This window comes from Camellia sinensis, chromosome 5, assembly GCF_055761805.1.
Source record: "Camellia sinensis isolate YWXY chromosome 5, ASM5576180v1, whole genome shotgun sequence".
NCBI classification, from domain to species: Eukaryota; Viridiplantae; Streptophyta; class Magnoliopsida; order Ericales; family Theaceae; genus Camellia; species Camellia sinensis.
In genome coordinates this window covers 207,930,086-207,955,594 of record NC_138965.1, presented here as the reverse complement: position 1 = coordinate 207,955,594, position 25,509 = coordinate 207,930,086, and the positions used below count along the sequence as shown (strand labels likewise).

At 36.0% G+C, this 25,509-nt stretch overlaps 1 protein-coding gene across 1 annotated transcript; it reads right to left on the bottom strand.

The window, feature by feature from the left end:
- Positions 1–6,812: 6,812 nt before the first annotated feature.
- On the bottom strand, positions 6,813–9,482 carry LOC114276590 (zinc finger protein GIS2). The gene has a single exon (XM_028218369.2). The coding sequence runs from the start codon at positions 8,420–8,422 to the stop codon at positions 7,709–7,711; it is 714 nt and encodes a 237-aa protein (XP_028074170.2). The 5' UTR covers positions 8,423–9,482; the 3' UTR covers positions 6,813–7,708.
- Positions 9,483–25,509: the final 16,027 nt, after the last annotated feature.

Here is a 25,509-nt window from a genome sequence, read left to right as displayed (position 1 = left end):
AAATCTGACAGAAAAATGAGAAATCAAGATATTGCAATGAAAAATTAAGAGTTTTTTGTTTGTTTGTTCATAGATCTAAAAGTAAAATTTGACTCTGATTTGTTCACTTAATATGTACTTTGTTTTCGTAACAGTAAAATTTTACTCTGATTAGCAACATGCTGATCTGCTTAATGATAGTAAAATTTTATTTTGAATCATAGTAAATTTTACTCTGATTCAGAGTAAAATTTTACTCTTTTTAATTTTTTTTTTAATTACAGAGTAAATTTTTTCTCTGAATCAGAATAAAATTTATTATAATTCAAAGTAAAATTTTACTTTGAAACAAGCTGCGATGATGGCTTTACAGAAGAGTTTTGTGTCATGAACCAGAGTAAAATTTTAGTGTTAAAAGAACAGAGCATCATGAGAAGAAGAAAGAGAGATAGAGAGACAAATTTCGAAAACAGATGATCAAGAAATGAAGAAGAAGAAGAAGAAGAGAGAGCACGAACCATCAAAACCAAAGAGAGAGAGAGAGAGAAAGAGAGTGAAGGATCTCAAATTTGAGGTTTGCGAACTGTCACAAATCGCCATTTTCCTGTGACGACAATTGTGAATGATCTCAGATCTGAAGTTGTGGATGCATCAAATGATAGTGGTGATGAAGACGGTAGAGAAAGAATTCCATGGTGAGCGGCGGTGGTGTCGATGGAGAGCAGTGATGGCATTGATGAAGATGAAGAGAATAGTGATAAGTGCGAGATAGAGAGAAGAGAGATTGAGATGAGAAAGAGTGATTACAATTTGATACACACACACACATATGTACGAGGGTATTGTAGTAAAGGAAATAAATTTTAAAATACTAGGGGATTTTGAAAAGATTTATATAATTTTTGTCCTTTTGAAGAACAAGTTAGACGCTGAAGGGTCTATTACCAAATCCCCCTTGTTATATTTGCTTTTATGGTTGAGCAAGATCCATCTATGATTATTATATGAAGCACCATTAATTGATGGAATTCAAATGATACTTTGGACCCAAGAAACAAATGGGCAATGTTGTTGTTGCTGTTGTTTATTTTATTTTTTATTTTTTGAGTGAAGTTTAATCCATTTAAATATATTTCCTATTTTGGTTATTTAGTTTGCTTCTATATTTCTGGAGACAATGATGATGATAAGCCCGGTCATAAGTATAGGGTTGGTACACCAAATCATGCACTAAGCATCCATTATTAGTCTTTCAAGTTAAATTTAAAGATGCAACTAGCACCCATCTGCCCAACTTATTTCATGTTTTTGGACATTTTTGTTTTCATTTTTCATTTTTTTTTTAAAAACAAAACAATAAAGAATTCAAAAACATTCTTCATTTTGTTTTTTGGGCAAAAATAGTTTTTAAAAATTCAAAAATATGGTGTTTCTTAGTATTTTTTACTTTATTTTTAAGAAAAAGTTTGGAAACTATTTTCGAAAACAGCTTGGCAAACAATTTTTTTTTATGCTTGTCAAAAAAATGAAAATGGAAAGCAAGAAACCGAAAATATAACCGAATAAACATGGGCACTTATGGTGGTTCTCTTGCCTTGGTCCAAAGGAAATTATGGAATTTAAGTTTGGTTTATGAATGGGGATAAACAAAGTTGGTCCCAAAAAAGAGAAATTAATGTACCTTTCTTTACGAAAAAAAAATATATATATTTACAACTCAATTTATACTTATTAGTTGTTGATGAGTAGGACTTGATTAATGGGTAAAGGGTGAGATTTTTGACCCAGTATTTAAATCTATTTTGATCCGATTTTTGCTACTTTAGATCCTTATATATTGGGATTATTTTGAAATTCTAATATTATGATAATTTTGTGAGTTTCTATAAGAGGTCAATTGAGAAAGAAAGAATCAATTCATTATAATCTCTACATTCATAATGAAATGAAAAATGTTTCATGCCCCCTTTTTCCCCGACTCCCTTTGACTCCCTTTCTCTCTCATTGGTTACATTTTCTTTTTCTTTTTTCTTTTTTTCCTGCTCCTCCAATTACCACCCGCCACGTGTATGTGGGGATTGTGAGGGTGGTAATTGGAAGGGGTCTCTATCATAGCTCTAATGAAATATATTCATTGTTTTTTGTCTCTGAATGATAACTTATAATCGCACTACGTAAATCTTAGATATTTGAGAGTTTGTTCTGTCTTAGCTTATCTAATCTTTGCCTCTTCCACAACATACGCCTACTATTATTTGAACAAGTCTTCAATTTCATGGTAATAAAATAATGATTGTTAGAATGTTTAAAACTGAGCTTGCTTGAAGCAGTTTAACGACTGGGCTTTCAGACTTGGTAGGCAGAATGGATTAATAGTTTGGTAGCCCATTGGGAGCCCAACATATATTGTTAGGCAAATCAAATCAATACATCACAAACGACAAAACTCCAAAAAAAAGTGAAGTCTTTTTATTTTTTATTATTATATATAATTTAAATCATTTTTTTTTTCTTTTTATGGGAATCTAATCATTTATCTTGTTGGACCAGTGCATAGATCATCAATAAACAAAATTCACACTAATTTGATAATTATAACATCTTATTATATATGTTTTTTAAAAAATAAGCATAAAAACAAATTGTTTTTGTTTTTAAAGATATAAAATAATAAAATTTATAACTACAATGATTAAGTTAATTATATATAATTCATACACAAAAGATTACAAGATGAATAATTTGAATTACTGAAGTGTGACCATGGTGTATTTTACCAACTCAACTACATGGTAAAATCTACTTATGTGGACTAACCATTTTTTTAATAATAATTTTTGAACTCTATCTTGGTTTGACAATTGCTTTCAACATAAGTTTTTTGAGAAAATTACAAACCAGTTGAACAATGATTAAATAATCTCATTTTTTTTAGGGCAAATTACATATACTTCTCTCGAGGTTTAGTAAAATTACAGATATCCCTTAAAGTTTGAGAAATTACAGATACCCCCCTGAATGTACTATTTGCATAACAAATTAGGGGGTAAATTGTTATGAAAATATAAACCTCAGAGGGTAATTTGTTATGAAAATATAAACTTCAGGGGGGTATCTGTAATTTTTGAAATTTCAGAAAGAGTATCTGTAATTTAGCTAAACCTCGAAGGAGGTATATGTAATTTGTCCTTTTTTTTATAGAGATGCAGACCATGTTTGGGATTTTTTTTTGTTAAAAGGGAAACTAGTTTTAAAAAAATAAATATCAAAAATATTTTGATAAATATATTTTTTTATTTTTTCACCAAACTTATTTTTTGATTTTAGAAAAAAATTATGAAATAAGTTCCTAAAAATCCACCAAATATGCGTGTAAGTCCTACCTTATAGGGAATGCAAGTCTATCCACTTAAAAGTTTTTTGGCACTGGCTTGTAATCTAACGGGAGCGTACTATTAGGCCTTTATGCGCCCACCATGAAACTTATATCAATGATCTGGATTATTCAAGTGTAAAACTTATCAAGTATTTTAATTTTGTAAAAAATTACGTTAATCGAATATTGATAATCACTTAATTAGAGTAAATTTATATCAACGATAATTATGATTTTAAAAATAAATTGTTCACACAAATGCAATCTGATCAAGTGACTATTGATATCCGATCAACGTGATTTTTTATAGGAATGAAATACTCGACGAGCCTTACAAGCCCTACATGAATAGTTTAGATCGTCAAGATAAACCCACAATGGGCCAGACTAGATTGTTCAGTTGCTTAGTCCCATTGGAGCGCATCCAATTCCAAATATTTTCATGTAAAAAATAATTATTTTGTGATTGTCTCATTAAATTGTTATTTCTCCAAATATTTTTTGGCTTTGTTTTTTTGACTTTTAGTGCATTTTTAGATGATATCATTTTTAAAAAATTGTAGAAATATTTGTTGGTCTTCTACTTATTGTAGTTTGGTTAGAATTGAGGAGCTCATTGATAGGAGTAGCAAAGATTGGAAGGTGAACCTAGTTCCTAACACTTTCTCTGCACCTAGACATTCAAAGACCCATCAATGCGTGACTCCTCCACTTAACTAATAAATTTCATCCCAAGTTACCAATTACCTTGGACTAACAACAATCTCCTTCTATGATATTGTGCTTAGTTAGGTCATCATTTATTTCTTTTTTTTTCTACATCTGTAACCCAAGGGTCCAAGTACACACTCATTTATTCAATAAGTTAGATTACTTAATTAATAAATTCATGGAAGTCATGGCTTAACTATTAGAGTGTCTCTGGTTCAACAAAAACTATTAGAGTGCCTGTTTACAACAATTAATTAGGTATTAACGGTGCTCTATCTTGTACATTCAGATTTATGACACGTCACTGAAAAATATTTGAAATTCTTAAAAAAAATTCTTAATTTGATCCACATAATGAAATGATATGCTACATGCTGACTTTTGATTTATCATAAATTTAATTATATAATATCTAATTTCTTTTACCATAAATAAATTTATGAATTTAAATTATGTATATCTAGCTTTTTCAGTACCTTGTTCATCTTTTGGTTGATTTCATTTAAGTATGATATTTCCCTCCTATAATGATAAAAAATAAATAAATAAATAAAAATTTAAACAACCTTTTTTTGACAGTATTGGAGAGTTGTGTTTCGCATGTGAGTCCAAATTTTATGTCCCCACGTCTTTTGCATAATGTTTTAGAGTATTAAATTGAGAGTTTTAGAGCATCACTAATGATGTGGCACAGTGGCCCCCACCAAAGTAATGTGATGTTTTGGCTTGAGTTTGTTTTTTTTTTTTTTTTTTAAGCTCATTAAAACTATTAGTAGTCCAAAAATTAGTGGGATGAATCACCACTCCACGTCTTTTATCCTTTTGTTTGAAATAGTCTTTGCATGATGTGATCAGGTTAGAAATAGATTTATAGGTTCTGTTTGGGATATAGATTTGGATTAAAATAGTTAAGACAAAATAGGTATTTTAGTTAAATAGGATAAGATGTCACATTTAATTTATAATTATTTTATTTTTTTCTTACAAGAGTCAAAAAATTTATCCCAAACGAGACTTTATAATCCCAGACTAAAATAATAAAAAAGTCAATCCACATCTAAACAAACTCATAATATAATATATGACACGTGTGTGCTGAGGTGTTTTATCCAATTTTATTTTATTATTATTATTTTTTATCTTGATAAATATCCAACTTTATTTATTATTGTGAATTAAAAAATAATAAATAGAGAGATGGTTTCGTACGTATCGTTAACAATCTAAGTATCATTATAAAAATGTTTACATAGTAATGAAATGACATGAGATAGTGAAATAAGAACAACCAATCCATATTAACCTAGTTCTAGATTTCATGGATCTAGATTTTCCATATGTTATTAAATCTTATTTTTAATCCTGTCAACCATATCATATATAAATAGTATTTTGCATATACAACAATGATTCATACCACTAAAAAAAAGACTATTAATAGCACTAATAATTGGAAATGTCAAAAAAAAAAAAAAAAAAAAAACAAAGCATGGGCAGCCCACTGCCACATCATTGGTGGTGCTATTAGAGCACCACTTTTAGTGATCTCAACCATTTTTCTTTGCATATATTTGAACGGGTTTTATTATTATTATTTAATGTCAAGTTTCAATTTGATATAAGCATGTTTTTGTTTATTTATTTACTAATCTATCATTTTATTTTAGATTTTTTTAATATATAAATTATGTTTTTTATAAAATTTTATAAAAATAATTTAACAATTTTATCACTAACCGTAATGCATGAGAGAAGTTAAAAATGGTACTGCAATAACTATGCACGAGTTGTATCTATAATTATTTGTATGAAACGATTTTAAATGCTGATCAAGGGATTTTACCAAATCAATAAATGCGGTATGTGGAAAAACACGTGGATTGAAAAAAGTTAATAAATGCTAATTAAGAAATTTTGACCAAATCAATAAATACTGAATTTTTTTTTGAACATAAAAAATTTAAAAAATTCAGATTGAGATATTAGAACTCTCACATGCCTTAAGGATTAAAAGCCTTTTTTAACTTAATATATAGTATAGATTTTTGAAGACCAAGCATCTTTGTTTATTCGATGACTATTCTCATGCATGCATGCATGCCCCTTTGGCAGTAAAGAAAAAAGTATATGATATATATCATTCAAATATTCGATAATTTTAACTATTTTAGGCGACTTTTCATGTGGTAGAATAAGTTCAATTATTTTTTATTGTTGCTTACGTATACCTATAAAGTAAATAAAACAGTGGGATAAGAATAATCTGTCGTGATTTTTCTATAATGATTCTATTGTGTTTTTTATCACAACATATCAATAAAGTACATAATTCAACAGAGATTAAGGTGTTTAGGAACATCTTCGTAAGGCTCATTTTTTTCTGAACTTTTTTTGTATTTAGTAGTCTTTTTCAAAATTATGTCAATTTTTTCTTTTATTTTTTTGGTCTATCTTGTGTAGATTAATCTAAAAAGTTAAAAAAATAAAAAATAATAAAAATAATTCTTGCACGCTTTTTTTGGTTTTTTTCCCTTTTTTTTTAAAATTACTTTTTCCAATCCTTCTAATCTAATAGAACCGAAAAACCTAAAGTTTTTTTGTTTTTAAATTCAAAATAAAATCAAAATACAGCATTTTTTAAAATTACACACATTAAAACGAATCATTTTCCTTCAACTTTAAATTACCACAACAAAATCATTGTAAAGTAATTCATGACAGAGAATCCTTAACTAAAACAGTGACATACATCCAAGAACAAGTATCATTTGTCAAAAATAAAATAAGGAAAAACAAAGATACAAGATTGAGAGGATTTGTGGACTCGTCAATCCTTTATCTAATATTTTTCAAATGTCCTACCATAGAAAAGGTTAACAAACATGAGAAAAACAAACTTCCAGGGTGCTCTGGAGGACATCACATAAAGACAATAAAAATTAATTGGGAACTTTGCTACCATGTTGCGAGTTTTTTCCCTTATCAATCATGCTTGACAAACAGTCAATTACACAATTTCAATAAGTGCTAAACAGCAATACATCAATACATGTGTGTATGTGTGTGTGTGTGTGTGTGTGTGAACAAGTTGAGATCAAATCTTGACTTCCAGCAACAAAATCACAAACTGTTCAACTTTTACCAGTTGGTTTTCACTGCCTCAACCCGATTGCCTCTGTCTGGACTTGACTCTGCATGCAGGGCAGTATAAGAAAAAAGATATGAATTTATTTAATTTAACTGTGCATATAACCCTTGAGAGCATAATGAAGAAAAAAAAAAGTCATGTAACTGACCCTACTTGATTGTGACACAAGCTTAGTTTGGTTTGGTTCGGTACATATGCAACCTTTATTTGCATAACATGGTTGCATAATTGTAATGGACAAGCACTATATATATGTATGAGATCAAGTTTTGCTTTGTGTAAGGAAGTCATTAATGAATTTGAAAGATTGTATCAGAAGGGACCAAATATTGATCAAATCGTGAGGCCTTGGACATATTCTTTCATCAGTTCAGCGAGAAGAAGATGAGAAAACTTGATGGATAGTCTTGGTAATAGAAGAGGAAGGCTCGGTAACGGCTGTATAAGGATTTAGAAAAGGAACACTGGTAACGGGAATCTATCCCCCCCATTTCTCAACCCAATTGAAGATCCAAAGTTTTACAGTGTTGCTTTGAATCAGGAAACAGGGAAGGATTGAAGATGATTGGCTGGCTCTCCCCCGACCGGTCAGTCTGTGTCAGGGTGAACACACAAGTGTCCTGTTGGAACGGTACCATCTGACCAGGCAGGGCATACCGGTTTGACACTTGGGACTTGTAGAGATTGCTACCTTGCTCGAGTCGACAAAAACTAATTTGGGGCTCCTCATAGTGACAAAAATCAGGAGCATAACAAGATGGATCGTAAAACCATGGAGCACTCGAGCCATGGTAAGCAAAACCATGGCTGTTTTGATAAGGCTGAAGATAACAATTGATGCTGGCCTTTCTTGCTTGAAGCTGCAACCTCTTCTTCTTCAATCTTTCCTTCTTGTGGGCATTTTGGTGACCCCCCAATGCCTGTGAGTTTGCAAACTCTTTGAAACAGTATTGGCACTCGAACTTCTTCTCCTCTGCTGCTTCACCTTTCCTGCTTTTCTGATCATGTGAAACTATGGTTGATGAATTTACGCTTTCATGATCAGGCCCTTCGGCAGACCCTTTCATGGAGATCTCACCATTAATCTTGTATGGATCAAGCTCAAATCCAAACAATCTCAGCTTCTTCTCACCACAGGATTTAGAAGAAGAGGATTCATTATCTCCTTCCCATGTTGGAGAAAGAAGATTAGAGACATCTTTTTCCATATCTCTGAAAATGAGAAAACAAATTTTGTTTTTGTTTTTGTTTTTTTCTTTTCTTGTACTAACACACAGATCTTTGGTTTTGCCTCTCTTCCTTTTATAGTAAACTCAATTGGTTTTTTGACGATGCATTGCACCTCTAAACAAGAATAGTTTTATAATCATCAACAGCATAGACATACAAGGTCAGTTTAAAATAATGAAAGTAAAAAAGAAAAGTCAGATTAGGGAAGCTATCTCTCATGCGATATCTATTCTATTAATATTATATAAATGTACACTTCATTTAGTCTGAACACTATCACCTTTTTTATTTTCAACAATGTCCTCCACATTCAATAACTGTTACATCCTGCTAAATGATTTTTCTAATTTATCAAATTATCCAAAACTGCAAAACGATTTTCCTTATTCATCAAACTACCCTAATATTTAAACATAAAATTACAAACACGTAGCATTTACACTTACTGCCAATATTGGTTTAAAGCTAACGTCTAAATATTGTAGTAGATACACCTCATACTTTTCCAATCAAAGAGGATTTAGAGGGATTTATTAACTAGGAAATTCATGGTCTATAAGCACTTTAAAGTATATAAAACATGCAATTATAGTACCACTTGTGTATTAAAAACAAATATTCTATGCTTACAGAGGTGAGAGATGTTATTATATCAATTGTAAACAAAAGTCAAAGAAAGATGGGGATGTAATCACCTGGGAGGAAGGAGGACTCTAACTTTGCAACAAATCTATTACTATACTTGAAAAATGCTTATTAAAGATTACTTCGATTGACCAACTAGTCAGTGGATTCATGTATTGTTCTCTACCAAAGCTTATCATAATATTATTTTCAACATACAAAATATATATATATATATATATATAAAGATGACTTAGTGCACAAAACTCTTGCTAAAGCAAGATTTAGGGAAGAGAAGATGTACGCAATCTTATCTCCATTTTTGGAGAGGTTGTTTCTGTGACTTGAACTTGTGCTGCCAAAGACGCTAATGGAAAGTCTTATTGAAAGGCTTAGCTGCCCTTTCAGTGGTTAAAACTCGACCTATTAACCATGGGGTTGTGGGTTCCAACTTGAGGTCAGTCACTTTGTGCATATTATGCCAATTGTTAAGATCTGCACCCAATCTACCCCTACCAGACCTCCATCCAATAGTGACTAAAATGGGTGTAATTATATATTATATAAAGCCAACAACTTAGAAACTTCATCAAATTTTTTTGTTTTCCCAAAATACGTTTCCACCTTACTGTTAAACAGTTTTCTAATTCAATCCTCATTTGTTAAATAGCTTAAAAGTTTAGATATACAATTGCAAACACATCACATTTGCACCCACACTAGTTATATTAATATTTATGGGTGCCTAGTCCCATCTACTACAGTTCTAATTCATGTTCATACATAGTTTTGAGTTATGAAGAATTCTGATTATTCAGCACTTAGTGAAGCTTCTTTGTAATTATCCTTCCACCAACATACACAATTAAAGAATAGGTGAAATATATGTTTATCTTGACCATGTTTAGGTGATACTCTTAAAATATGGAGGGAGAGTAGTTGCTAAACAAAGGAATATAAGTAAGTGGGTAATGATGTAAGCATATATACTAATAAGGGTCTTCAATGAGATCTGGGCATATCTTCTTATAGCAGGCAAACCTATATTTTATACCCAAAAGACATAAATATATTTATGTGATTTCAAGTCATTAGCTAAAACTTAAGCAAAGGCATTTGTGATGGACAGTTGTTCTTGTTGGACCCCACTTTCGGTAGGCTTTGGAGACATATTAGAAACTATTTAGATTGTGTTGTTATTCCACTGTCTCTAACTAGATCTTCCACTGGTGGACTTCTTACACCAATACATCTCTCAATTCTCATCAATTCCCACTCCTTTACTTTTTTTTCCTTTTTTTCAGTCTATTCAAATTGCTTTCTTGCTTTAGGAGAAGAATTTCCAAATAGGTATGCTTGTCATCAAGCATTTCATTATCCTAACATGTGGAATAAAATGAAAAGCAAATTAGGGGAGGATTGGATTGTGGTGGCTGAGGTGGGTGGTTGGGTTTTTTGATTGATTGGTTTCTTCTAGTTTCATTTTATTAAGTAATCAGCTAGGTCTGATCTACTATATGGCTGTGTGCCTATTATATAGTAGGGGGACATATAATCATTTTGCCTAAAATATAGGAGAAAAAGCAAGAGATAATAGTTACATGGTCCCACACAATTGGAAAGGCACACTACGTAAGATATAAGCCGAACCTATTAGATAATTTTTCATCAGGAGGGCGTAGATAGAGTATCCGAAAGTGTTTCCCTACCATCAATGCACTCTAAAACCACATTCCCATACAATAAAAAGGAAAAAGAACACCAAAATTGACTAAATAACAAGAAAGGTAATAATAATAATAACAAAATTGATTTTGAAAAATTCTATGATGGGACAGGAGTTTGTGAAGGCATGAATTATTAGGGAATGCTTATATAATTACCACATGTGGCGTGCCTTAAGCATGAGGATTGACAATTCAAATGCATTTTCAATCTTGTTTTAGCCCTCCATAATCCGATACTCAAAAAAATACATAAATAAAAAATAAAAAAATCAAGAGCCCTGAGCCAATAAAGATTGAGGAGATCGACTCAAGAACAAATTTCATTAGGAGCTCCGTTGTAGCATTTAGTCCTAAGCATTAATGGAGAAGCGATGGGAACAACAGAACCTATGAATGCAGAAGAATCTGTTGAAAATGAATTCAAATGAATCATTAAAATGCAACAAGTAAGTGGCTCCAAGAATTGTAACCTATTCACTTAAAATGCTATTGATCACAAAGTTTGTCACACTTTTTTCTGTCCATGATGACGTCACATTCAACTGTTGGACATTGTTTCAGTGCCAAGGAGAAGAAGATATACAAGGAAAATTACTTATATCTATCAATGACTCGTTCATGTCACACTGGCGACAAAGGGGTACTAAAAAAAAAAAAGAAGATATATATAGAGAGAGAGGACTTAGAATTTTTTTTCTTGCCGGTGGGAGATTAGCACACAACACCTGTCAACCATTTTGCAATTAGCAAATCACTAAAAAAATTGAGAAATAAGAAATTTCATACAGCACTCAGTCAGTCAGTCACCAGTTTTGTACTCATAACACGACAATATATATCATAATAATTAACTCTCATAGGCTTTATTATAATGATATGATCAGAAGCTATATCCCCTGAACATGCATTTAAAAATCATAATAAATTTCAGTAGTCTATAGTTAATTAAAGCTCTAAGACAATGTGACTAAATACCAGCTCATCTGAGGCTAAGAAAGAAAAAAACAAAGGCAAAAACAGGTTCATATCATCAATAATTAAAGATATATTGTATTATATGTATCCTTTGCACTACACAAATAATACCTTGGCATACAATCAAATGCCAAAATTGAGTTAGGACAAGTTGTCACAATATTGGTAAACATCAGAAGGGGTGGTAAATACAGACAAGTTGGCTAGTAAACCTAATTTTTTTGCAGCCTTATGAGGAGTTTTTGACGATGATACAACGGTTGTGATTAGATTTTATCTGATAATTAGGCTGTGCCTTACTTGGCAGCTAAAATATAAATTCTACTTGTTTTAATGTCATATGGTTCTTGATGTAGCCAAGGGGTAAGAATAACCGATCGATCTGACTATGAATTTTTTTTAATTTTCTAATTCAAACATACTCTTTTGGAGGATTAAAAGGTAAATCTCACTTGTTCCACAAATACGTAATTGGATCTCAATTCATTTCCTTTATCAGAAACCAATGGAATAAGAGTATTATTGATGAGGAAGTTTTGGGGTCTATTTGGTTGTATTTCCGTTTTTTGTTTTCTATTTTCATTTTCTGGAAAACACACAATACTTCAAGAAAAGTTGGTATCTGGATCATATTATATCCCAAAAGCTACCCAGAGAGAAAGGGGTTTAGCAACAAAGCATAAGGGACGTCAAAAACAAAGCGAAGCTTATCAGTAGAACTTATTTTCTTTGGAAGCATATCTAAAATTTCTACTTTTTGTTTTATGTAGCAACTTTATGCTCAAATCATAAAGTGGAAATCGAAGTTTGAGCATCAAACTTAGAAGTACCATAATTCCAGAGTACCTAAACTTTACTTGATAGTATTGGGTATAAAATCAAATGAAAAATTAAATAAATTTTTTTACTGAAATTGGCTTCTCAGAAAATCTAATATCATTGTCATGTGATATTAAAACCTTAAATTTCATGGGTTTTTTTTTTTACCCTCCCATCTATGTTACAAAACGCTAGAACAATTAGCTGCATTCACGGATGAAAAACAAAGGCTTTTTAGGTAACTATGCAACTTTCTTTATTATAACCTACAGGTGGCTTGGATCAATGGCAAGGCGTTCAGTTAGCATCCATGGAGATACCGGTTCGAGTCATGAAAATAGCCTTCTTCAGAAATAAGCGTGCGGTTGCGTACATCTTTGCCTTCCTCAGGCCCGTTTTAGCCGAAGCCCAGTATACTGAATCACCCTTTTTTAGCATGAATTATACATAATATGACTTAATATGACAGCAAAGCAAACACAAAAGTTCTGTAACTGGCTATTGTTGGGCAGTGCAATTGTATCCAACCAAATATGATTTCTACATATGCCACACTGCTAAAAATCAAATACCATTTGTACAATTTAATGGTAAAATTAGAGGAATTACAGTCCGTTTGGATTGGTGATTAGGAAAGAAAAGAAAAACAATATGCATTTCTGTTAGTTCATAACATTTGGATTAGTAAAAAGAGAAATGGGGTGTAACCAATTTCTCTTAAAATTCTCATTTTGAATCTCACCAAAAGTGGACAAATTATATTTTTATAATACCAAAACTGCCCTTTAGATACATAAGAAACAAAAACACTGACATGAAATAATTTCTTTTACCAAATAAGATTGATGATAAATCACTTTTTTCTCTTGTTTTCTCTTTTATTAATCCTAATAAGAGGGAGAGACAACACAATTTTTTCTCTCTTGATTTCAGTAAATCATTTCTTTTCTTTTCTTATCCAAACAAGTGTTAGTGCCTGAATTTGGATTCGAATGGTTTGTGCAATCATTGTAGGTAAAGATTTGAAATTTGGAAAATTGATAGGAAACGTGTGATCTTGACATTCCAAAAGACTTCACTAATACTAACAATGATGAAGACAAAGAAAGAAGAAGATAAACTATGCTTAAATATATATATATATATATAACAATAATGAAATAAAAAGAGACAGGGGAGGGCTTACATTGAGATGGGATTGAGTCGGCAAAAGCAAAATGAAAAGACTTCTTTTGCTATAAAGAAAGAAACTATTGCTTGTATCCACTTCTCAAAAAATACTTTTTAGAAAATTTTATTTTCTTATTTTTTGTATTTTTTTGTTTTTGTTGAATTTTTTTAATATTTTAAACAATTTTTTTTTATTTTTTAGACAAACCTAACATAAATACACTTAAAAAGTAAAAAAAATTATAAAAAAAATCTTTTAAAAATTCACTAAATACCAAAAATGCAAAAAAAAAAAAATAGAAGAATTCAGTATATTTTTTTATATTTTTATGTATTTATTAATTTTTCACAAATTTTTTACTTTTTAGATACATCTAAATAAGGTGCATCGAAGAAGGTAAAAAAAATATTTAAAATTTAAAAAATATTCACTAAAAACAAAAAAAACACAAAAACTAAAAAAATTAATTTTTAAAAAATTTAATCCAAAAAACTCAAACCAAACACACTGATTGGCTTCCTGCTTTTCATACGTACGCGTCGTTGCCTCCCATACCCACACCCACACCCACACCCACACCCACGCACAATTAACGTTGCTTCCTTCTGTTTGGTTGGAGGGAAAATGTTTCGCTGATTTTGCAAAAAAAAAATTTCAGGGTTTTCCGGAGAATCGAGAAAGTCCATAGTGAAATCACAACATTGAGCGGTCTTGAAGTTCAAATTGTGTTTGGACAAAGGATTTGGGTACACTTCTATTTTTCTCTCCTTTTTTTTTCTTTCATCTCTATTTTTCTAGATTTTTTTTTTTAAGATAAGTTTTAATTTGATTTTTTTTTTTTTTCCAAACATAGGCTAAGGCTTATTTTGGCAAGTAAGAAAAAAATATTGATTTTTTTTTTTCATTTTTTTTTTTGAAAAAATATGCAAAAAGTAATAGAAAGGAAACTGAAGTGTGTTTGGTTTGAGTTTTTTGATTTAAGTTTTTTTAAAATTGCGTTTTTTAATTTTCGTGTTTTTTTATTTTTAGCGAATACTTTTAAAATTTTAAACATTTTTTTTTTTAAATACACCTTACTTAGATGTATCTAAAATGTAAAAAATTTGTGAAAAAATATTTTAAAAAATTAATAAATACATAAAAATACAAAAAATGTACTAAATTGTCATATATTTTTTTATATTTTTGGTATTTAGTGAATTTTTAAAAGATTTTTTTCACAAATTTTTTACTTTTTAAGTATATTTATGTTAGCTATGTCTAAATTTTTTTTTAAAAAAATTGCTTAAAATATTAAAAAAATTCAATAAAAACAAAAATATACGAAAAATAATAAAATATAATTTTCTGAAAAGTGTTTTTGAAAAACTCTAACCAAGTAAAATGTAACTCAAATAAATCAATAAACCAATAAATTTTTTTTTTTTCATATTTCCAAAAAGAAGCCAAAGCAATGGTTAGTTTGGGAATTGATTGTTTTAGTAACATTTTAATTTTTATGAAAAAATATGTAAAATAAATAAATTTATATTAATTTTTTGTATTGATTTTTTTTATTGAGTAAATTACAAATACACTTCCTGAGGTTTGCTTAAAGCAAAGATTGCTCCATATGGTTTGAAAATTAACAAATAATCCGTTGTTAGAATTTTTTATTTAACAGAATTAACAAAAACAATAATTTTATAATTGCTCTCCTATACAAGAATAAAATTGCATAAATTATTAATTGAAACATATTTCTAATATTATTAAAAATTATTAATTGACATGATGATTTATTAATAAAAATGACGATATGTTATGAAATTAGAAATTTCGAAGAGTGGAATGTAATTTCTAGAACCATAGAAATCGATTCGTATTTTAATCAACCCTCATGAATGGGTGTATTTGTAATTTACCCTTTTTTTACTAAAATCTCCTCTTTCCAAACACCTTGGGAGGTCTCAAATTAGATTTATTTACATCTAGACCCTCTTAATTATTAGATAATATCACTTTATTTTCTCATTTATGAACTCATATATTTTGACAATTTCAATTATAAAAATATATTACTTTAACCCCTATAAACTATCTCAAAAATGCTATATTTATACAAATTTCATAATTAAGAAGAATAATATGTACAAATTCATAAATGAGAGGATAAAATAATATTCACTAATAGATAAGAAATTTCAGTGCAATTAATCCAATTTTAAATCGATAGAGTGGCAATGAGGTAGCATAGTAGTTGAAGTTGGCTTGTAAAGCCAAGTAATTAACCATTAAAATGAAAATAAGCAGAACTTTTGTATTTATAGGATAATATTAATATGAGCAATAGTGTAATGATCAAATTTTTATACAAATTCTGTTTATCAAATATATGGTACCAATGCATGGATGATGTGTGTACTGGATTCCGCACTAGATGAAAATGGATCGGGGCCCTGCATTCGGTTGGACTATCCAGGGACTAAGGCTCCTGCCACAGGAAGCACCGTTAGAGCTGCCCGGCCGGGGTTGGCCAGATAACCCCTCTGGTATGGGAATTAGTGATCCGAGAAGGAATGAATATCGAATAGAGTTTGTAAGTTTACTTGGAATTGTTTTGCTACCTTCCATGTGAAGTTCATATTGTATATATATATGTTGGTTCCTTGCTTACTTCTCAAGGTGGGTTCTTGGGGCTTATATGCTGCCAGGTGTCCTTTCAGCATTGCTTACGGTAGGGGACCACCTGGTAGTTGCCATTTAATATATATACTCATTGTAGTCATCCTGATAACAAACCACATTCCTTTGGTTCAACAACTTCCATGATTCTAGGTGTAGGGGACCAACTGAGGTGGCAACTTGCACATGCACACGTTCACAACTTCCACATTTCCCTGTGAGGTTTCCTCAGCTCAATACCGATGTGCCTCAGCTCGGCATCATTATGCCTCGTCTCGGCCTTGTACAGGATCATTCATAAAGATGGGCTGGTCCCTTCAGATATCTTTGTATGGGCTCGGCCTGTTATCTATTCAGCCCACAGATTCAGTATCGCAGCTCGGCCTAGCCCAGCACCACGGCTGGACTATAGCCTTTCCACTGCGGTGTTGGGCCCAAGTGCTTGAGGACTTGGGTGGACTGTAGATCAGGAAGTTGGGCTCAACTGGTTTGCCTATATACTCATCCAGCCCACTCGGATTCGGAGTTTAGCGGATTGGGCTGGCCCAAGGCTTGAACCCGATCCATTTCACATTTAGCCCCTTCATTTGCCCCTTAGCTCGCGCTAAGGTTCCCCTTGGGGGGAGCTATTGTTCTGCTCTCCAAGCGTCGCGTCGTTTCGGTTCTTCACCAGTTCGGCCTTGGTAACGATTCAATCCTGACACACAATTCTTGCATACGTCCTTTCACGTAACACGTGGCGACGTGTGATAGATGTGCAAAGATAGTGCGTCGATTCCATACCGAAGGTCGTGCTCCGTGTACCTGCGCGCCGGCTGGTGCAATTAATGTTCTGGCTGATAATACAAATCCCTTCATTTGCTTTTCTCGTTCCTGTAGTGAGTTCTGAAGAGAGAGAAAGAACTATTCCTATTTTTTTGAAACAGTCTCGTTGGTGCTCTGCTCAGACTTTTTCACTGCTGATTTTGCTCTGCTACCACTGTTCTAATCTCTGTAAGTCCTCCTGTGATTCTTCTTTTCTTGCTTCTTCCTATCTTGATCATCTTGTTTGGCCCACTCACTGTCTGTATTCCATACTCTGTTATCTGAGTCCTACCTCTGTCCCATTAGGTTTGTTGAATGGGAAAATTTCGTTCACTGGTTAATACCCCCGAGGCCATGGCTATGTTCCGCCTAGACTATAATATTCCTAACGACGTTACCCTTTCGTTGGCGAAAGTAGATGCCAAGCGTATGGGCACGAGGAATACCGTCATTTTCCCATCGCGGCCATAGTCAAGGGAGGGGTTCGGTTTCCTCTTGACCCATTGGTGCGCCGGTTTCTGCATCAAGTCCAGTTAACCCCAATGCAAGTATCTGTGAACCTTTTCCGTGTTGTTTACGGCGTATCTGCCCTTAATAGATGATTGGGTTTGAACCTTGACATATGGGTTGTTATACTCTTTCTCATAACAAAGACCACAATATATATTACTTGCGTGTTCACTCGTTTGATTGCCATTTGGTTACCGGGTTACCTGATTCGGATAAACACACCGATGATTTCCTACAAGTTGGTGGAAACTGGGAGTTCCCCGCCGGTACTGAGTTTCAGTCTGAGCGGATGCCCCAGAAAGACGGCTACCCAGGTTCGGGCCTCTCCTTCTAATGCCTTTTGCGTTTCTTACTTTATTTTGAATATTGCTCTGATGGGTCACTTCTTTTTTGCAGAGGCCTCTCGTTTCCAACGAAGACCGAACCGAGAGAATGCTGAAGCCATAAAAGCTGCCCTGAGGTATAAAAAGAGGTCTGCACCCGAGTTATTGGACTACCAGTCTACTTACCGTTTTGTTATTCCAAAGAAGGCAAGGCTCGCTGTTGCCCTTGTGGACTCTGATTCCAAGACTGACACGTCTCTCACTCCTCTGGTCACGAGTTGTCGCAGAAGTCAGGGTGCACTTTCTGAGAGAGCGCCCTTCCCTGTCCCCAGTTTCACAGGGAGCGGGTCTGTGACGAAGAGAAGGGTGTTGGTGGATATAGAGGCTGAGGCCTTCGGAGCCTCCGATGCTTTGCAAACCCCTCTGGAAAAGACCGAGGTGAAGAGCCTCATGGAGGTGAAGGTGGAGGTTGGAGCTTCTGGGACCCCTGCGACTGCTGCCGAGCCTTCAACTTCAGTCGCTGCGCGAGCAAAAAAGAGAAGAAGGGAGGCTGGCAAAGCTGTGGTGGGGGGAGCTTCTGAGGATCCTGCTGAGGATGATGCTTTTGAGGAATGGGAGCCACCAATATCGCATGAGGGCAGGCCCATTTCCACTTCTGATTCAGTTGTCGCTTCACAAAATTTTGCTTTTAATTTGACTAAGTTTTTGTTGATGCCGGTTGATATGGCCGACCACAATGGGCCTCGTGATATTCCTATCTTGAAAGGGACCCTTCAGATGATGACTGCTATAAGTGTTCTTTATTGTTGCGTTGCTGTCTTCTTTTTTCTTAGTTCTTCGTTGTCCTTTGTAGTGTATCCAGAGAATGCATCTGTCCATTACCCGTGCTGAAGAGCTGGAAAGGGCCGTGCTGGAGGCCGCAATGAACGCGGAGAGACTGACGGTAAACTTGGAGTCAGAGAAGGAAGGACGCCGAACCACTGAGAGGGAAGCATTTCGTTTGAATAAGATTGTCGCTTCGGCTGAAAAATGGAAGGAGGCTGCTATTGGGACACAGGCTCAACTTGAGGGGAATGTGGCTGAATTGGAGGCTGTTATCGCCGTGATGGCTGCCGAGCGTTCTGTGCTGGAAGCCAAACACTGGCAACAGGGTTGGGATGAAGCCGGGGTTGCCTATAAGGAAGAGGTGTTAGTGCTGCGAAATAAGCTCTTCATGAAAGGTTGAACGAATGCCTTGACTGCTGCACTGGTTCTTGAAGGCTCTTCCCTGTTTCAGGATGTCCTCATTCCTTCGAGATCCTTGGGTTCGAAGACTGTTTCCACTCCTGCTGTTCTTCCAGTCGAAGTTTCCCTAGACGATGATTCTACAAGCAAGACCCAAGACGGGAATGTTGCCGCTGAAACGGTGGATGTTGAAAGGATTGAAACCCCAGAGACTGAAGCCATGAGAGATGTGGTTAAGGAGGCTTCTACTTCTCAGGAAGTTGGAGCTTCCTCTACTTTTCCTCCCGCAAACAGCCTGGACAAAATTGCTGATGCTGCTCCTCAGTTGACCGCTGTTGATGAAAATTGATGTTGAAAGGATTTGAACTTTTTTGCTTTTTTTTTTTTTTGTTTTTGCTTTGATATACCGTGGCTTGATCTCCATGACGAGTTTTCTTTCTACACTTACCAAGACAATTTTACTTTCTCTTTTCTTTGCTGCTGGTTGTGAGGCCATCTGTGCCTTTTGTTTGGCTTTTAAGACTGAATGTTTTCTATACTGCTTGCCCCCAGCCGAGCATTGTTGGGGCCTCGCGGCAGAATAGATGCTCGGTCTGGTTCTGTGCTGCTTTTAAATAGATGCTCTGGCTGATTTTGTATTGCTTGCCCCCGGCCGAGCATTGTTGGGGCCTCGGGGCCAAACTGATGCTCGGTGTGGCTTTGTACTGTTTGCCCCTGGCCGAGCACTGTTGGGACCTCGGGGCCGGACTGATACTTGGTGTGGCTAACGAATATGTGGTATGACTGTGCTTGAGTTCATAAGTGGGTCTTACTTAGGTCCGGGTTAGTTTTGAAAGAAAACAATTGTTTGCCCCCACCTGGAGCTAAGTAAGATCGGCACTGAAAACTGTGCTCTTAGGTAGAACCGCTGAAGTCTGTTTCAACTTTGATAGCATAAAAGCGCCTGAACGGAATAAAGGCATGAAAAGGCATCTTACTCAGGTCCAACTTGGTTTGGAAAAACAATTGTTTGCCCCCAACTGGAGTTGAGTGAGACTACTACTGGAGGCCTACTCTTGGCTGAACTTGGCCAAGTTTGTTCCAACTTTGTTTGTTTGCATTAGTACTGACGTGTTGACGTGTTGATACTTAAGAAGTTCTGTAGATGCAAAGGTGTTTACTTAAGATATGTCAGTGTGGTTTCCACTAAGCAATTCCACTTGGCTAAATAGAGATGTGTACTTAAGATACATTAGTGTGGTTTCCACCAAGCAATTCCACTTGGCTAAATAGAGATGTTTACTTAAGATATGTCAGTCCGGTTTCCACCAAGCAATTCCACTTGGCTAAAGTCCAATTTAGTTGCCAAACATAATTCCACCAAGCAATACCACTTAGGATGTTTGAGTACTAACCAAATCTAAATTTCGTTCAGTCATTCTGAAACTAAGTCCGTTTGGGTTAAGGCCAAAGCTGATTTTGTTTGGTAAGTATCAAAGCTAATTCCGTTTGGTGAGAACTAAAGCTAATTCCGTTTGGTAAGAACCAAAGCTAATTCCGTTTGGTAAGAACCAAAGCTAATTACAAGAATTTGATAAATTTGAGAGAAGTGGGGAAACATTTGCATTGGTCAACAGATAAATGCCTTTACATTCTGATAGAGAAGTTGGGGGATAATTCTATTGATAATATTTCTTGAGGTTTGCTACGTTCCAGGGTCGAGGTATAGCTTTGCCATTCAGATCCTCTAGGTAGTAAGCTCCATTTCTAACAACAACTGTGACTTTATAGGGACCTTCCCAGTTAGGCCCAAGTTTGCCCTCGCCAGGCACCCTTTTGTGATCCATAACTTTTTTCAAAACCAATTCTCCTGGTGTAAATTGCCTTGGAAAAACTTTTTGGTTGAAGCTTCTGATGAGCTGCCGCTGATACGCTTCAAGTCTGATCAGCGCTGCCTCTCTTCGGCCCTCTGCCATATCCAGTGCTTGTGCAATAGCTTCCTCGTTACTGGAGCTTTCAAATAATTCAGACCGAAGGGTTGGGAGACCTACTTCGAGCGGGATAATGGCCTCCATTCCATAAGTTAAAGAGTAGGGTGTTTCTCCCGTCGAGCGCCGTGCTGTGGTTCGGTAAGCCCATAATACATGAGGTAACTCTTCAACCCATTTGCCTTTTGCATGTTCAAGCCACTTCTTCACTCCGTTGATGATGGTTTTGTTTGACGCTTCTGCCTACCCATTGCTCTGTGGGTATCCTGGAGAAGAGTTCATATACTCAATTCTGAGGTCGGCACAAAACTTTCTGAAGACCTTACCATCGAACTGTGTTCCATTATCCGTAATCAGTACCCGCGGAATGCCGAAACGGACCATAACACTCCTCAAAACAAATCGCTTCGTGTCCGCTTCTTTGATACTTGCCAGCGCCTCAACTTCAACCCACTTAGTGAAATAGTCGGTTGCGGCAATGAAGAATCGCCTGTTCCCAGTGCCTCGCGCCAATGGTCCGACAATATCCAGACCCCACTACGCAAAGGGCCATGGGCTGGTGAGTGGAGTGAGAGTTTTGGCTGGCTGATGAATGAGTGGAGCAAACTTCTGACATTTGTCGCACTTCTGTACATACTGCTACGTATCTTGTTGCATCCGTGGCCACCAGTACCCGTGAGTGAGGGCTCGGTGTGCCAGTGACCTTCCGCCAACGTGGCATCCACAAATCCCATCGTGACTTTCGTAAAGAACATTCTCGACGAGATTTGGATGCACACATAGGAGGTAGGGGCCAAGGTAGGAGTGTCTGTATAGCTTCCCAGATGGTAAGATCCAAAATCGAGCTGACTTATGTCTGACCTTGTTGGCTTCCCTTTTGTCTTCGAGAAGTGTACCAGATTTTAGAAAATCAAATATCGGATCCATCCAACTCGGCTCTAAGTTGTTGCAGAGGACTGGAGACGCAATACTCGGTTCTGGTACAAACTCAACCCAAACTTTTATGGCATCATTTGTATCCACTGATGAGCCTAGGCATGCTAGGGCATCAGCGTGGCTATTTTTGTCCCAACTGATTCATTCTACTCGTATGGATTGAAATTTTCTAAGCAGGTCCTTGGTCTTTCCTGCGTACATAGCTATTCTTTCATCTTGTGTTTCATAGACCCCAGAAAGTTGGTTGACCACTAGTTGTGAATCGCTGAAAACAAGAAGTTATTCTGCACTGAAATGTTCGGCGCTACGTAAGCCAGCCAATAACGTTTTGTACTCGGCCTCATTGTTTAAAGCCTTCCACCTGAGTCTGAGAACCTGTTCCCAGACAAACCCTTCTTGTGAAATAAGTACTACTCCTGCCCCCGAGCCTCGGTTATTGGACGATCCATCAACATAGAGCTGCCAGATGTTTCCAATAAAGAGTTTCCAAGCTTTCGAAGCGCAGGGTTTTCCTTGTTCAGTAGTGCATAGCACCTGTGCCGAACGCAGATCCCCCGGTTCGGTGCTCTGGGTGGAAGCAAATTATGTGACAAAATTCACTAAGACTTGGGCCTTGATCGCTGTCCTGGATTGATACCGAATGTCAAACTCACCAAGTTCTACTGCCCATTTTGCTGTTCGGCCAGAGAAATCGGATCCCCCGGTTCGGTGTTCTGGGTGGGAGCAAATTCTGCGACAAAATCCGCTAAGACCTGGGCCTTGATCGCTGTCCTGGGTTGATACCGAATATCAAACTCACCAAGTTCTACCGTCCATTTTGCTGTTCGGCCAGAGAAATCGGCTCGGCTGAACACAGATCTGAGGGGGAATTCAGTGAGGACGTTTATAGTATGCCCTTAAAAGTAATGTTGCAGCTTTTTTGAGGCGATAAGCAGCGCGTATGCTAATTTTTCCAACAGTAGATACTGTGTCTCGGCATCTAATAAAGTCTTGCTGACATAATATACAGGCCTCTATTCCTTGTTAACCTCTCGAATTAATACTGTGCTCACGGCATGATCTGAGACTGCTAGATAGAGGTACAACTCTTCTCCCGGCTCTGGAGTGGATAGTAGAGGAGGTGTGCTGAGGTATCTTTTGAGACTTCGCAGTGCTTTGGTACATTCGCTACTCTATTCAAATGCTGCCTTTTTCCTTAAAAGCTGAAAGAAGGGCTTCATCCGATCTGAGGATTTGCTAATGAACAGATTCAGTGCGGCTGCCATTCCGGCTAGTTTCTACAACTTTTTAGCCTTTGTTGGTACTTCAAGATCCTGTATTGCTCTGATTTGATCCGGATTCGCTTCGATCCCTCTGTGAGTGACCATGTATCCCAAGAACTTCCCTGTTCCTACCCCGAAAGTGCATTTCGAGGCATTGAGGCGAAGCTGGTGGTTTTTTAGGATGCCAAAAACTTCTCTCAAGTATGTGAGGTGATTTGTAGCGAGCTTGTTTTTTACTACCATATCGTCTATATAGGCTTCCATGGTTTTTCCTAGTTGGTCCTTGAACATCCGAGTGATCATTCGCTGATAGGTTGCCCCGGCTTTCTTGAGGCCAAATGGCATTACTTTGTAGCAGTAAGTTCCCCTTGGAGTAATAAACACTGTCTTTTCTTGATCCGGACCGAACAGTGGTATCTGATGATAACCGCTATAAGCGTCCAGAAAGCTCATGCACTCATGCCCTGCTATCGAGTCTACTAGTTGATCAATGCGAGGCAGCGGAAAGCTATCTTTAGGGAAAGCTTTGTTCAAGCAAGTGAAATCAACACAAACTCTCTATTTTCCGTTCTTCTTCTTGACTGCAACTGTGTTAGACAGCCATTGCGGGTACTGAACTTCTCTGATTGCTCCTGAGGCCAGGAGTTTTCGACTTCGGCAATTACTGCTTCGGTGTGCTCAACTGAGGATCTCCGACTTTTCTGCACAATAGGCTGAGCAGATGGGTTGATGTTGAGCTTGTGGCAAGCAAATTCTGGGTCCAACCCTGGAGTATCATATGCTAACCACGCGAATAGCTCCATATTTTCCCTCAGCAGTTCCAGCAGCTGAAGTTTCTCATCAGTGCCTAACGAGGTACCGATAAGGAAGTACTTTTCTGGGTCATCCTCTTTTACCAAGACTTTCTCCAAATCCTCTACCATCTTTTCTTCTAGGGCTCTCCCTACATCTTCCAAGACTAGCTGTTCAGCCACTTTTACCGTCTGTACCCGATTGTAGAGTTGTTTTGCCTTTGATGCTGCCATGAAGCAATGTTTGGACGAAACTTGATCCCTTGAGATCTGCTCTACTCCATGTTCCGTTGGGAAATAGATGAGCTGATGGTAGGTTGAAGGGACTGCTTCCATTCGATGAATCCACGGACGGCCAAGTATGGCATTGTAAGGGGATGGTGTATTAATAAGCAAAAACTTTATCTGGAGGGTTTTTGTCCCCGCCACGATTGGCAACACTATTCTGCCAAGCGGCCATTCTGGCTATGAATTGAAACCGACCAACGGGGCTGCCGCTGGGGTGAGGTGCTGCTCGGAGAGACCAAGCTTTCTGAACAAATCATAATACAGTATTCTGCTGCACTGCCCTGATCTACTAGGACTCGTTTTACATCAAATCATTTCCCAATTCCCACAGTTATAATTAATGCATCAGTATGTGGGTGTTGTATGCCTTTTAAATCTTTGTTAGTAAATGAAATTGTGCACAAGGGGGATTTGGGCACTGTATGTACCTTTTTTGATGCAGGCTCCATTGACATGACCCGCTGAATTTGCACAGCCTTAGCAATCTCTTCTTTCAGTACCTTCTCAGATTCCTGAATCGCTGTCCCGTGGATCACATTTATTATTAGCCGAGGTGGATGCTCGATATTTGCTTCTAGTGGTGGGTTCCCTGGTTCGGTCATTTCCTTATCCTGATCAATGTAATCTCTTAGGTGTCCAGCTGCCACTAGGTCTTCCAAGTATTGCTTCAGTGCCCTACAGTTCTGAGTCATGTGCCCCCTGTCTTGATGGTAGGTGCATCTGAGCTTCTGATTGCACCGAGCTGGGTCTCCCAACATTTTCGCCGACCAAATAAAGAAGGGCTCTCTCTTGATCTTTTTTAGGATTTGATAGATTGGCTCTTTGAATACAGTCACAACGGCTTCGTGGGATTTGAACTTATCCACCCCATTCACTACAATCCCTTGGTGTTCTCCTCGATCTGTTCTCTTCTTATGCTGAGCTGTTTGTTCTGCTGATGCTACCTCGATGGGGATCTGATCGTCTTCGAGACGAGCGTA

Bases quoted from the DNA above. Each gene is read 5' to 3' on its own strand.
- LOC114276590 (XM_028218369.2), bottom strand. From the start codon at position 8,422: ATGGAAAAAGATGTCTCTAATCTTCTTTCTCCAACATGGGAAGGAGAT.